This window comes from Micromys minutus (assembly GCF_963924665.1).
Source record: "Micromys minutus genome assembly, chromosome: 10".
NCBI lineage: Eukaryota > Metazoa > Chordata > Mammalia > Rodentia > Muridae > Micromys > Micromys minutus.
Window position 1 is genome coordinate 22,537,333 of NC_137979.1, and position 12,585 is coordinate 22,549,917.

Sequence of the window (12,585 nt, forward strand, 5' to 3'; positions counted from 1 at the left end):
CCATAGTTCCCTCCTTTCCTCCCCCCCTTCTTCCTTTCATCTCTTCCTTTTTTCTCCCTCTCTCTTTCCTCTCTTTACCTGGTTTTGTATCAGGGTAATACTGATTTTATAGACCATGTTTGGAAGGTTTGGAGCATTGATATTTTTATTATAGGTCTGGTAGAATTCTGCAATGACTGTCACATCCTGGACTTTCTTCTGGGAGATTTGCTGACCTCAGTATTTGTCACAGATCTGCTGGAGTTGCTTTTGTTCTTGGTTTATTTAATTTAGGTGTGTCATATGCCTCCATGAATTTATTCTTCTCTTCCAGACTACTGGAATCGAAGTTAAAAACTTTCTCCCATGGTCTTCTGGATATTTGTAGTGTTGGTTGCAATATCTCCTTTCATCTCTAATTCTATACTTTGGATGATTCTCCACCCCACCTCCCAATCCCCTTGGCTTACTTTAGCTAAATTTTTGCCAATCTCTTTTTTTCTTCCCTTTTTCCTTTCTTTTACTTTTAATTAATCAATCAATCAATTAATTAATTAATTTGAAAAAGGGTCTTTCTGTGTACCCTTGGCTGTCCTGGAACTCGCAATGTAGATTAGGATGGCCTCAAATTTACAGAGATCTGCCTGCCTCTTCCTCCCAAGTGCTGGGATTAAAGGTATGTGCAAACATCACTCAGCTTATTTCTCTTTTCAAAAAATAGATTCTATTCCATTGCTCTTTTATATTCTACTTTCTCCCTTTCTTTTACTGATTTAATTATTTTATGCATGAGTGCTCTATCTGCATGTACATCTGCACACCAGAACAGGGCATCAGATATTATTATAGATGGTTGTGAGCCACCATGTGGTTGCTGGGAATTGAACTCGGGACCTCTGGAAGAGCAGCCAGTGCCCATAACCACTGAGCCATCTCTCCAGCTGCCTTATACTTTCTTTTAGTCTCCATTTCATTAATTTCCACTGTGATCTTTAGTATTTCTTTGCATCACTAATCTCAGGCTTGGCTGCTGAGAAAAATGTATACTACAGCTACTGGATAGAGTGTTGTGAAGACTGTTAAGTCTATTTGATCTATAGTGTAAGTTAAGTAAGTGTTGGTTGGTGCTTTTGTCTTGGTGACCTGTCGATGAAGTGGGGTATGAGCTCACCTGCTACTGTGTTACCTGAACTTCTCTGACCTCCTGTATTTCTGTCTCAAGATACTAAGTGCACCGTTGTTTGTCACATACAGGTGTTACATATTTGGGAGAAGCATTCTCCACCCTAAACTTGACTTAATTATGTGGATTTTTTTAAAGATGGGCTTCACTAATAGCCCTAGTCAGCCACTGTACCTAGCTTCCTGAAGTATGTGGATTGATTCTAGGGCCTCATGTATACTAGGAAGGTACTTTACTGCTGAATGATGTCAGGTTTTATGCATTATATCATTAATTTTATGGTTTTTTTTTTTTTTTTTTTTTTTTTTTTGGGAGATGGTTTCTCTGTGTAACCCTGGCCATCCTAAAACTTGCTCTACAGACTGGGCTGGCCTCTAATTTACAGAGATCTACCTGCCTCTGCTTCTAGATGCTGGGATTAAAGGCATGTGCTACCACTGCCCAGCTACTAAATTTATTTTTAGCTTCTCTTTTTTAATTTATGTAATTTTTTTTTTATGTTTTGATGTTTTTCCTGCATGTCTTTGTGAAGGTGTTGGATTGCCTGAAACTGGAGATTCAGAACTGGAGTGATGGTTGTGAACTGACGTACGTGTGTGTGTTTTGAGAATTGAACCTGATTCCCCTGGAAGCCAGTGCTCTTAACGGCTGAGCCATCTGTCTAGTCCTATTTTTGTGTTTGCAAGACAGGGTTTCCTCTGTGTAGTATTGGCTGTCCTAGAACTTGCTCTGTAGACCAGGCTGTCCCCAAACTCAGAGATTTGCTTACCTCTGAGTACTGGATGTTGGGATTAAAGGAGTGAGCTGATAGGCCTGGCCTTTTTTATTTATTTTATAACTGTTTTTGTTTGTTTGTTTGATTTCCTTTTTGTTTTCCAAGATAGGGTCTCACTATGTAGCTCTGGCTGTCCTGAACTTACAATGTAGTCCACAGAGATCCACCTGTTTCTCTCTTCCATGTGCTGGGATTAAAAGTGTGTACCACTAATTAATTAATTTTTAAAGATTGTAATATTAAAGATTTTAATTTTGTGTGTCTGCCATGTTTGTGGCTTTTGAGGAAGCCAGAGGAGGGCTCTGGATTGACTGGAACTAGAGTCTAGCCAATCCATGTTTTTTTCAGGTATTTTATTACAATCTGTGGGCTGTGTTTTTTTTTTTTTTTTTTTTTTTTTTGTGAAGTCCAGTTTGTCTCCCCCACTCCCCTGTTGTTTGTGCTTTTGGTATTGGACTCCATTGCCAAGTCAGAGTCTGTGATTGTGTCAAGTTGAACAAGATGTAGAATAAGCCATAAGCTTAGGTTTACCAGGTTGATTCTTTGTGATCCTTTCTTTTGTAGGTAGAATGGAAAGAGTTATATTACACTCGTCTATTTTCTGCATATAAAGATGGGATTTGTTTTACCACTTGTACTCTGCTTTTGTAGGGAAATTATTCTCTTAACTCTATCAAATGTTACAACTATGTTTTCTAAAGCTTTCAATATTAAAGGAAAATATCTCTTCAGGTTCTTGACCCTCAGAACTCAATGTTGTCTAAGTAAAGATGAGATTTTTTTTTTTTTTTTAGGCCAATTTCGAAGCAAAATAAGAGAATTTTATTTGTGAGGCCCTTTTACTTTTTAGAAAGAAAATCAGGGCTAGTGAGATGTCTCAATGGTGAGTGCCTGCTGCAGAGTCCACCAGGCAGAGTCTGACCCTAGCACTCCTGCTGGAAGGAGACTGTCTTCACACATGCCATGTGCCAGGGCCTGTCACTCTCACATGTGCAAAATCAAATAGTGAATGACAACTCTTAACTGCTTCAAATAAATTAAAAATTAGATATGAGCTGGTTATAGTGGCTTAGCCCTGTAATCCCAACACTTGGGGCAGCTGAGGCAGGAGGATTGCTATATGTTTGAGGCTAGGCAGTTCTACCTAGTAAATTTAAGGCCAGCCTGCACTACACAGTGGGACTCTTGTCTCTAATGAAAAAAAAATCAAATGTAACATAAATTTATCTTTTTAGAAGTTTCTTGTAATCCTACCTAATTTTTCTCTGTGTACATATTAACATTGCTAGGAGTAGGCTTTTGTTGTTTTACTTTTAAAGACACAGTTGTTTATCATGTCCACTGCTGTGGTCCAGCCCAGACCTGGCCTTCTTAGGAAAGCTCTTGCCCTTTTCTTAACTGGTAATTGCTGGTACAGAAAGTTTGGGAAACTTGTGCCTTTGCCATGACTTTTAAATAACTTTACCACCACCTTTACCTCTGATAAAACTTTCCTGTTTGGCTGGAAATAGTTCTTTGTTCTGTTCTCTAGAGAGTTTTTATTCCTAGATTTAAAAGTATCTAAGATGAGCATGGTGGTGCTTGCCTGCAATTCCAACACTCTAGAGACTGAGGCAAGAGGTTCATGAATTTGAAGCCAGATGGGCTGCATAGGGAGTTCCAGGCCAGCCTGGGCAACATCGGTAAGCCCCATCCCAAACACCAGGAGAATGTATTCAACTAGAAAGCTGTTGGGGAATACTAGTTTGGTTGGTTTTCTGTAGGATATGATTATGTTTTCTAAAAGATTGAAATTTGGGAGGAAAAAGCCAGATATGATGGCATGTGCCTGTAATCTCAGCACTGGGGAGGCAGGAGCAGATGGATCTCTGTTCGTTTGAGGCCAGGTTTTCTCAACAAAACAAAAGTAGAAAGAAAAAATAAGCTTACTGCCTTTCTTTTCAGAGAGAGAGAGAGAGAGAGAGAGAGAGAGAGAGAGAGAGAGAGAGAGAGACTGTCTGTCAGTGTTATCTATCTGTGTGTGGTCATTACTTTGTCTAAATAGATTTTCAGTGAGCATTTGAATATGTGAATAGGTAAGTTAAATGTATTTTTATCTTAGGTTTATACTGAGTTTTTTCTCTTTTTATCTTCATGAAGGCATTCTTTCTAGTGAATTTCATGAGGAAATTACATAACATTTTCCCCCTGCTTATAAAACAGTGTTGAGGGGAAAATGGAGCTCACAACACAACTTTTTGGCCATGTTGAATGTTAATATGCAAAGGCATGTGCTTTCAGAACATTGTGTGGTCACTGAAATTCACAGTCTAAATAACTGAAACATTTGAAACATAAATCTGCAGTTTCTCCCACCTTTACAAATCCAGTAACCTCCTGTTTACTGAATCCAGGTGCTCCGGGAACTGGTTTTAAAATATCGTGAGAACATTGTTCATGTGCGGACAGCAGCAGACCATATGGAAGAGAAGCTGAAGGCTGAAATACTTTTCCTAAAAGAGCAAATTCAGGCAGAACAGTGTTTAAAAGAAAACCTCGAAGAGACACTACAGCTGGAAATTGAAAACTGCAAGGAGGAAATAGGTGAGAAAACATGTTTGTGAGCTGGGGATGGAGCTCTGCTGGTGTAGTGCTCACCCGGGGGACATGGGGATCAGAGGCCAGGACTCCAGGAGACCCTGTTTCACATAAGGAGCTAACAAGAGAGTGATGCTTTGGTAAATAACACTGTTTAGACTAATGCATGATCATGTGTGTAGAAAACAGAAGTATAAAAGAACACCTGTTCTAGGTGCTCAGATGTGCAGGAATTGTGAAAGTCCCAAATCATTTGTCCTTTTATGAGCTTTGATGGTAATGGAGCCAAAGGCCATGGGTACCAGGGTCAGACAGGCAGCATTTCTTTACAGAACTTTATTTCGTTAAGCATTGCTTTCCTACAGTTAGATATGGTTTGGTTTAGGTCGGAACACAGTGTGCATGTTCCCTGAACTTGGTTGCAATATCAGTTCTCTGGGATGGTTTGAGAGAGCACTTTTCTCTGCAGTGTATTTCTGACTGTTCGGGCACATTTTATGGGAAAAAAAAATAACTGCTAATATTTCTCCCTTTTGTCCTAGCTTCCATTTCTAGTCTAAAAGCTGAATTAGAAAGAATAAAAGTTGAAAAGGGACAGGTGAGTCACAAGTTTAAAATTAATTCTATTAACACTCAGTGGTTGCCTATTGAATCTTCTGCCGGAACAAAGAAATGAAGAGCGCTGAGGCATAAGCCCTGCTTTTAAGAAACGTCTTCCTAGTGGGAACACAGGGGCAGTGAAAGGGAACATGTGTAGAGAACTTGCTGTGTGTTATGCCATGTGGGGATGGCGCCTCAGCTTGGCGAGGTCAGCCATGACTGCCACACACTGCAAGTGTGCATACACTTGTACACAGGTGTGCTATTTCCTAATTAGCCTCAACGGTGTGGGAGATGAGCCCATGCTGTTTCCTGGCCTCAGTGTCCTTGACCCAAAAGACCTTTACTCCAGTGCTGCCCTGCTTCTCACACTGGCTGTACTTTGCTTCTCTTTTTTGACTCAGTGTCTTCCCCTCTCACTGAGTACCTCTTCCAGTTCTGGATTAGGCCTGTTATTTCAAGAAGCCAATGTTACCAGAATTGGTGGCATCTCATGCCCTTGCCGTCATGGGTTCCAGTACTCCTAGACAGCCTTTCATTTGTCCTAAGATTTGTCTCTTTCATTCTTCACAATAGCTTTCAGTCATGGTCATCTCAGTGCCTTCACTGCTCAGTCATTACACAGGGCCACTGGAGTCCCAGGTTCCCCAGTTACATGCTCTCCTGCTTTATTATCAGTCTTGCTTTTGAGATAAAATGATGGCCTACCTCTCACCATAGTTAACACTGACAGTGCCTTCACTGACCTCTCCCAATGTTCGCTAGCACTGAACAGAAAGTCCCAGGCTCAGCTGCACCACACTCCACCCCCATTTACAGAATGTCAGTCTGCCCCCAGATTCCACTTTACTGTGTTTTGTGGTTCTGGGAATTGAATTCATGTGTGTGCTAAGCAAGTACTGTACTGTCCCACTGAGCTACACCCCAGCTCTGTGATGCCATTTCTCATCGACCTGTTGTCACATCTTGTTTCCTGAGAAGCCAAAGAACCGGAACCTGTTCCAGTTCATATCTGTATTGAAGCCAGGCTATCTCAATCTTTTGAAGCCTTCAGCACTTCCCTTCAACTAGAAGGAAGTTTACAGTGTAGTGCAGCCATCTCTCACCTCAGCCTTCTCTAGACTCCACAGCTCCGCCCTGCTGCCGGCAGTCAGAGCACCATCCTGGGGCAGGACTGATATTCTATTTTTGGAACATCTCTTTACCTTCTTTACCTTGTCACCCTTTCCTTCCCCTGTGAAATATTAATCCATGCTGGTGGTATCAAGAGGATATAGGAGAAGCACAGGTTCAAGGCCTCCTTAGGCTACAGAGCTCAAAACCAGTTCAGAACCAACGTGAACAAAAAGCAAGACCCTGTTTCAAAAGGAGTTGGGGATGGATATAAGTGACCACATGCTTGCCTAGCCCACGAGACCTGGGTTCAATCCCCAGTACTAAAAGCAAAAGTCAGTCATAACTCTTCTAGAAAATACTGTCCAGTTTTTCTCCCTGAATCAAATGCTACTACCTTTATGTGAGGTGCACTAGTTATTTCCATGTCTGCTTGTCCTCACTTAGCAGTTTCCGGCCTTAGAATCAGAATGTGGTAGGTACCTAATAAATAAGGCCAGCTCTGGAAGGACAAAATGAATCTACATTCTGAAACTTGAGAACATTCTAGGTACAGCCAAAAGCAAGCCTGACTCTGGGCATGGTACTCTGGGCTACAGATACTTCTAGGCAGTGCTGTGTTTCAGAGTGAAACTCAGTTCAAAGTTTCTGAGTCTGTTTCCCTTTTGATTTCACAGTTGGAATCTACAGTAAGAGAGAAGTCACAACAACTTGAAAGCCTACAAGAAATAAAAGTTAATTTAGAGGAACAGTTAAAGAAAGAAACTGCTGCTAAGGTAATTATGTTTGTCAGTCATTTAATTTAAAAATGAGGCTAAAATATGGCAGTATACACCTAATTAATCCAGCACTGGTGAGGCAGAGGCAGATAGATCTTTGTGAGTTCAAGGCCAGCCTGGTCTGTATAGTGAGACCTTCTCAAACAAACAAGGGGCCTAGAGAGCTGGCTTAGTGGTTAAGAACACTGGTTACTCTTGGAGGACCTGGGTTCAGTTCCTAGCACAAACATGTTGCATTAAAACGATCTTTTTAACTCTAGTCACAGGGAGATCCAGTGCCACCTTCTGGCCTCCATGGGTATATTGCAGGTATATGGTACACAGACCTATGTATATATAAAACACCCATAAGTTTTTTTAAAATAGATTTATTATTTTATGTGAATATACTGCCTCTGTCTTCAGACACATCAGAAGAGAGCATTGACTCTCATTACAGGTGGTTATAAGCTACCATGAGGTTACTGGGAACTGAACTCAGGACCTCTTGAAGAGCAGTCAGTGCTCTTAACCAGAGTCATCTCTCCAGCCCCACCCATAAGTTTTTTAAATATTAAATTTTTTAATGCAGAAATTCAGCATTTCTATTCAGAAAAAAAAATCAAAACTTTGCTGTTTGTAGTTATATTTTGAATGTTGATTTTACTAACAAATTGTAAAAAGAAAATGGAGTAATGGGTTGAGGCCAATTTTGCAGGCTTGGGTCATAGGCTTTAATGGCTTCAGTTAGTTGTTAAGTAGGAATTTCAACCCAGAGCTATAGAGACAGCTCAGTAGTTACAAGCTGGACTTCTGCTCAGTTCCTAGCATGCATATGGTGGTAGCTCAGGATCTGTAACTCCACTGCCAGATTTGACATTCTTTTCTATCACACACATTGTGCACACACACGTATGCAAATATTCACTTATACATACATAATAAAGTAAGATTGCATCTAACTTGGACAGTGCTCTGTTGGAAGTATTGCCCTGAGTTGTGCTGGGTGATGCAGGCTTACCTGTAATTTCTGTTAGTAGAGGCCAAGGCAGGAGGACTGCTAATTCAAAGGTCTAAAAAAAGACTACCAAGTAGCTTAACACCAGCTTTGGCAACTTAGTTGGACCCTGTCTCAAAATAAAAAGTAAAAACAAAAAATTGAAAAGGTGGGGTAGGGACTAGGGATATATAGTTTAGTGGTAGACTGCTTACCTAGCATGCATGAGGCCCTAGGTTCAATCCCCAGTGATTGAAGGAGGGGATGCTTTTTTTTTTTTTTTTTTTTTTAAAGATTTATTTATTATATATGAGTACACTGTATCTATCTTCAGACACACCAGAAGAAGACAACAGATGGTTGTAAGCCACCATGTGGTTGCTGAGATTTGAACTCAGGACCTCTGGAAGAGCAGTCAGTGCTCTTAACCTCTGAGCCCCCTCTCCAGCCCCCGAGGGGATGCTTTTGAAAACTACCCCATCCCATCCCTAAGATTTCATTGAAGCAGATTAACAGATTATCTTGATGAGTTTGGATAAAATAAAAATACATGTGGCTGATTATAGGGGATATTCCTAGATAAGGTCTTACTGAGCTGCGTTAGTGGTAGTCAGTACATTCTTGTTTTTGAAAAAAAATCTATAATCTTCAGTAGGAAGGCTGGAGATATCTGTGGCTGCTTGGCCTGTATTAATGAGGTGTTAATGTCAAAGAAAATTCCTATTTTAACATTCTCTTCCTGTGACAGCTGTTATCTTGGGATCAAGGACACAGTACTTTGAATACATTTCTCATCTTGAATTTTATACCTAGAGCAAGTAACCTACCCAACTGGTACCACTGCCCTATGGAAAGAGAGAATGGGTGGGAGGGAAATGGATTAGCAGGTAAAGGGTGCTCACTACCAAGCTTGCTGACTGGAATTTGATCTTTGGGGCCCACAAAATGGAGAGAACCAACTCTCTATGGTTGTCCTGACGACCTCCTGTCAGTGCTTCCCTCTCCACACAGAATAAATGATAGGAGTGGGGATAAAATGAGCTGGTAGAGTGCTTGCCTAGCATGCAGCTGTCCCTTGGGTTTGATGTCCAGCACAAGCTGTAATACCAGAAGGGAAGCAGGTGGATCAGAATTTAAGGCCATTCTCAGTTACAATAGAGCAAGTTCAGGGTCTTGTTTGAGCTATGGGAGACCCTTTAAAAAAAAACAAAACAAAAACAAAGATGGGAACCAGTGAGCAGCTAGATGTGCTTGCTGCCAAGCCCGAGTTCAGTTCTTAGGGCCCCCATGGTAGAACTGACTCCTGCAACTTGTCCTGTGGCTGCTACGTGTGTGCTGTAGCATGCACCACCCCCAAAATCAGTAGAAAAATGAAAATTAGTGGAATATGGAGGTATCATTCAGGTGTCTGCTCTAGTAGTAGGAAGAGTTGGGGATATGCTTGGTGGTGTAGAGTGCTTGCCTACCACAAAGCTATGGTCCTGGGTTCAGTCCTTAGTACAAAAAGATAAAAAGATTACAGCTTCCATGTAGTGAGCAATTAGTTCCTAAGTAAGTTAGCAGACAGGTTTAGTCGCTCTTCAGTATCAATCTTCACTCAAAACTTGTATTTTTCAGGCTACTGTTGAACAGCTCATGTTTGAAGAGAAGAACAAAGCTCAGAGGTTGCAGACAGAATTAGATGTCAGTGAACAAGTTCAGAGAGATTTTGTAAAACTTTCTCAGACCCTTCAGGTGAGGAGTTTAGGGAACCACCATGACCCTCTGTGGGAGGGGGGCACCAATGTAGCTGGAGGACTGATTGTCTATTATCTTTACCTCAAATCTTTGCATGACCACTAAGCCAGAAACATGGTCTCTTCTACAGACTTTGCCTCTCCTTTCCCTTTTACTTTCAACCATATCATTAGGTTGAGGGGCCAGTCTGTTATAGATTGATTAATTTGGTGAAATTTTCAAGTATTTATATTCTTTGAAGAGCCTAATCTGGTGAATTAATCTCCTGCACATCAACTAACTAGTCCATCAACTAACTAACTAGGGCACATCATCACCCACACTCATCTTTTCATTGTTATTCCAGGTGCAGTTGGAGAGGATCCGGCAAGCCGACTCATTGGAGAGGATCCGGGCAATTCTGAATGATACCAAACTGACAGACATTAACCAGCTTCCTGAGACATGACACCCTGATAGCAGGATTCTAACCTGCATTTTGGGTTTCTAACTCCTCTTTAGAATAACATTATTATTTAACTCTTAATGGAAGAAGTCACAGCAAAAGGAAGACTGGGGAAATTTAATTCTGAAGGGAGAAGGCTGCTGTGTGCGGGGACAGCCAACAGACGTTTCAAAGGGAACACTAATGAGACACTGGACTCGATTCCAACAGGTGTGGGATCAGATTTGTGCCAGAAAAGTGCTGTTTCCTTGCCTGCTTTCTCCAACATGGATTTTGGAACATATTTCCTGACATGAAAGCAACTTCCCAATAGTGTTTGGAATTACGTTTTCTGTTCGTACAAACTGGGAGAGAGAAGTTTTTTTTCTGTCGTCTAGGGCTCATCAGTAGCAGTGTTCAGCTAGCAGAGAGGTGTAGTGTGCTGTATGAGTATTTTATATTAAAATATGAAGCGTGAGAGCAGGCCATTGGCTATTGATTGTATTTCCCTTGCTTAGTGCATTGTTTCCTTTTTACCACTTTATCTTCTATTGGAAGACCTTAAATGCTACTGAAACTTGCCTGAGAATAGGACCATGACAAACAAAAGCATTTAAACAAAATTAGGAGAATCTGAATATTTGGCTGAGGCTATAAAGTTGGAATTTATGGAAAAAGCACAAACAACCTTGGAAGCACTTTGTCTGCACACCGTGATGAACTTCCTGGGCCCAAAGGTAACAGGGCAAACAACTGGCATCATCTACCCATTCAAAGTGTTCTAGTTACTGGATCAGTGGAAAAAATACTAATAAAACAAGTGATCTCTGACATCTACTACACATGCATACATCTGCTTATTCTCAGCCTGCTTCAGAGGCATCTATTATTTATTTTTAATGAATGGTGGTGGTTTACAGATCTTTGTATTCTTGTTTTACAGTTTAGAACTAAAGTGTAAGCAGGCTGTTGAGCAGTTATGAAGTGGTGCACAGTCAGTGTGCTCAGGCACTTGCTGCAGGCCACCCTAAGAGCAGCCAGTGGTTTCAAAGTAAAAACGTATTCAAGTAATTTTTGTGAGTGGTGTTGGCTTACAGCTGGTACCCAAAGGAACATTATGGGAGTGAGTAAACTAGACTTTTCTGGTTTAACTACCATTAATTCATAGCATAAATGGACTTTGTTAATGAGTCATTATGAATTTGCTCAAGATCTTTGCTATTTTCCTCTTTTAATAAAACAGGTAAGGAAAGCTTACTTATCCCATATCATAGGTTATTTTTATAGTTACGATTATGAATTTAAAAATATGAATTACAGAACTAGTGCTTAAAGCTTGCCAGTGCATGGAGACATTAATTGGCTTAAAGTCCCCTTGTATACAGCACTACTTGGTTTAAAAGGAACATAATATCCTCATTGAGTTAAGGGGATTTTATTAATTATAACATAATTAAATTAGCTTTAAGACTAGTCCCTAGGCCCCAATCTAACTTGTTTGGCTCACCATTGGCCACACTGAATGGATAACTAATTCATAATCATACTGAATTGAACTGTTCTGCTGAAACCAAATATCTTACAGATTTTTTTCTCCTGAAGTTGGTGATTGGGCAGTAAAAGCATCATGATTAGGGTACTGTTTACAGAGTTTGTACTTGTGGCAGGTGTAAACTGGGATCCACTCAATTGAGAAACACATCCTAGAGAAAGAGAAACTGAAATTCTAGGTTGAATGAAATAAACTAATGCTACACCACCAAGTAAGAAACAGTTCTTTAAACTTAGTGTAAGTTTTCTGCATGGAGAAGACCTGGTTTAGGAGGTGAATTCACCGTGAGATGAAAAGTCAGTCCAGTTTCATACACCTTCCTGTACTGCATTCAGTCTGTGTAGACCTCTTCTCGTGCATGTCTGACCTGGTGTAACTCTAAACTGTAACACACCTTATCATGTGGCTTTTAAATGGCAGTCAGTCATTTTGTCATTTCTAGGCAGGTACCATACTTACCTTTCAGAACTCAAATTGGCAGGTATAAAAGATGACCTACAGCCAAGGACAAACTGTATGCAACAGACCACAATGTTCCTTTTAAGGTGCTAGAGTTTGCACCTCCTACCCACCAAGTAGACACAGACATAGCCAACCTGAGCTCTGGAAGGTATGGGTGCCCTGTGAGGATGCTGCAGTTGTAGACCTTCACCTCTGCTCTCAGAATGCAGGTATCTGTTGACTGTACTGAAGGCATGCCCTCAAGAAAGTGTTCACATTAAAAGAGCTGCTGCTGAGTAGTGTGTGTGGCTTTTTCCTTTGCATTATAGGGTTCTGGTTCCCTTCAGAGGCATGGGGTTGGTACTGCTACTTAAAATGCAGCTCTTAGTCTTCATATATGGATGGACATGGAGTGCAGGAGCCTGTGTCCCAGAATTAAAACGAACCAA

At 40.8% G+C, this 12,585-nt stretch overlaps 1 protein-coding gene across 3 annotated transcripts in view; it reads left to right on the plus strand.

The window, feature by feature from the left end:
• The window catches only part of RABEP1 (rabaptin, RAB GTPase binding effector protein 1), a 91,699-nt gene extending 79,263 nt beyond the window's left edge, over window positions 1-12,436 (plus strand). For all 3 annotated transcript variants that reach the window (XM_080923064.1, XM_080923066.1, XM_080923065.1), the window contains 5 exons: window positions 4,331-4,520; window positions 5,057-5,112; window positions 6,905-7,003; window positions 9,600-9,716; window positions 10,066-12,436. In XM_080923064.1, coding sequence (XP_080779190.1) covers window positions 4,331-4,520; window positions 5,057-5,112; window positions 6,905-7,003; window positions 9,600-9,716; window positions 10,066-10,167 — 564 coding nt within the window. In that variant the 3' untranslated portion in view covers window positions 10,168-12,436. The remainder of the gene's footprint in view (window positions 1-4,330; window positions 4,521-5,056; window positions 5,113-6,904; window positions 7,004-9,599; window positions 9,717-10,065) is intronic.
• The last annotated feature ends 149 nt before the right edge of the window (window positions 12,437-12,585 follow it).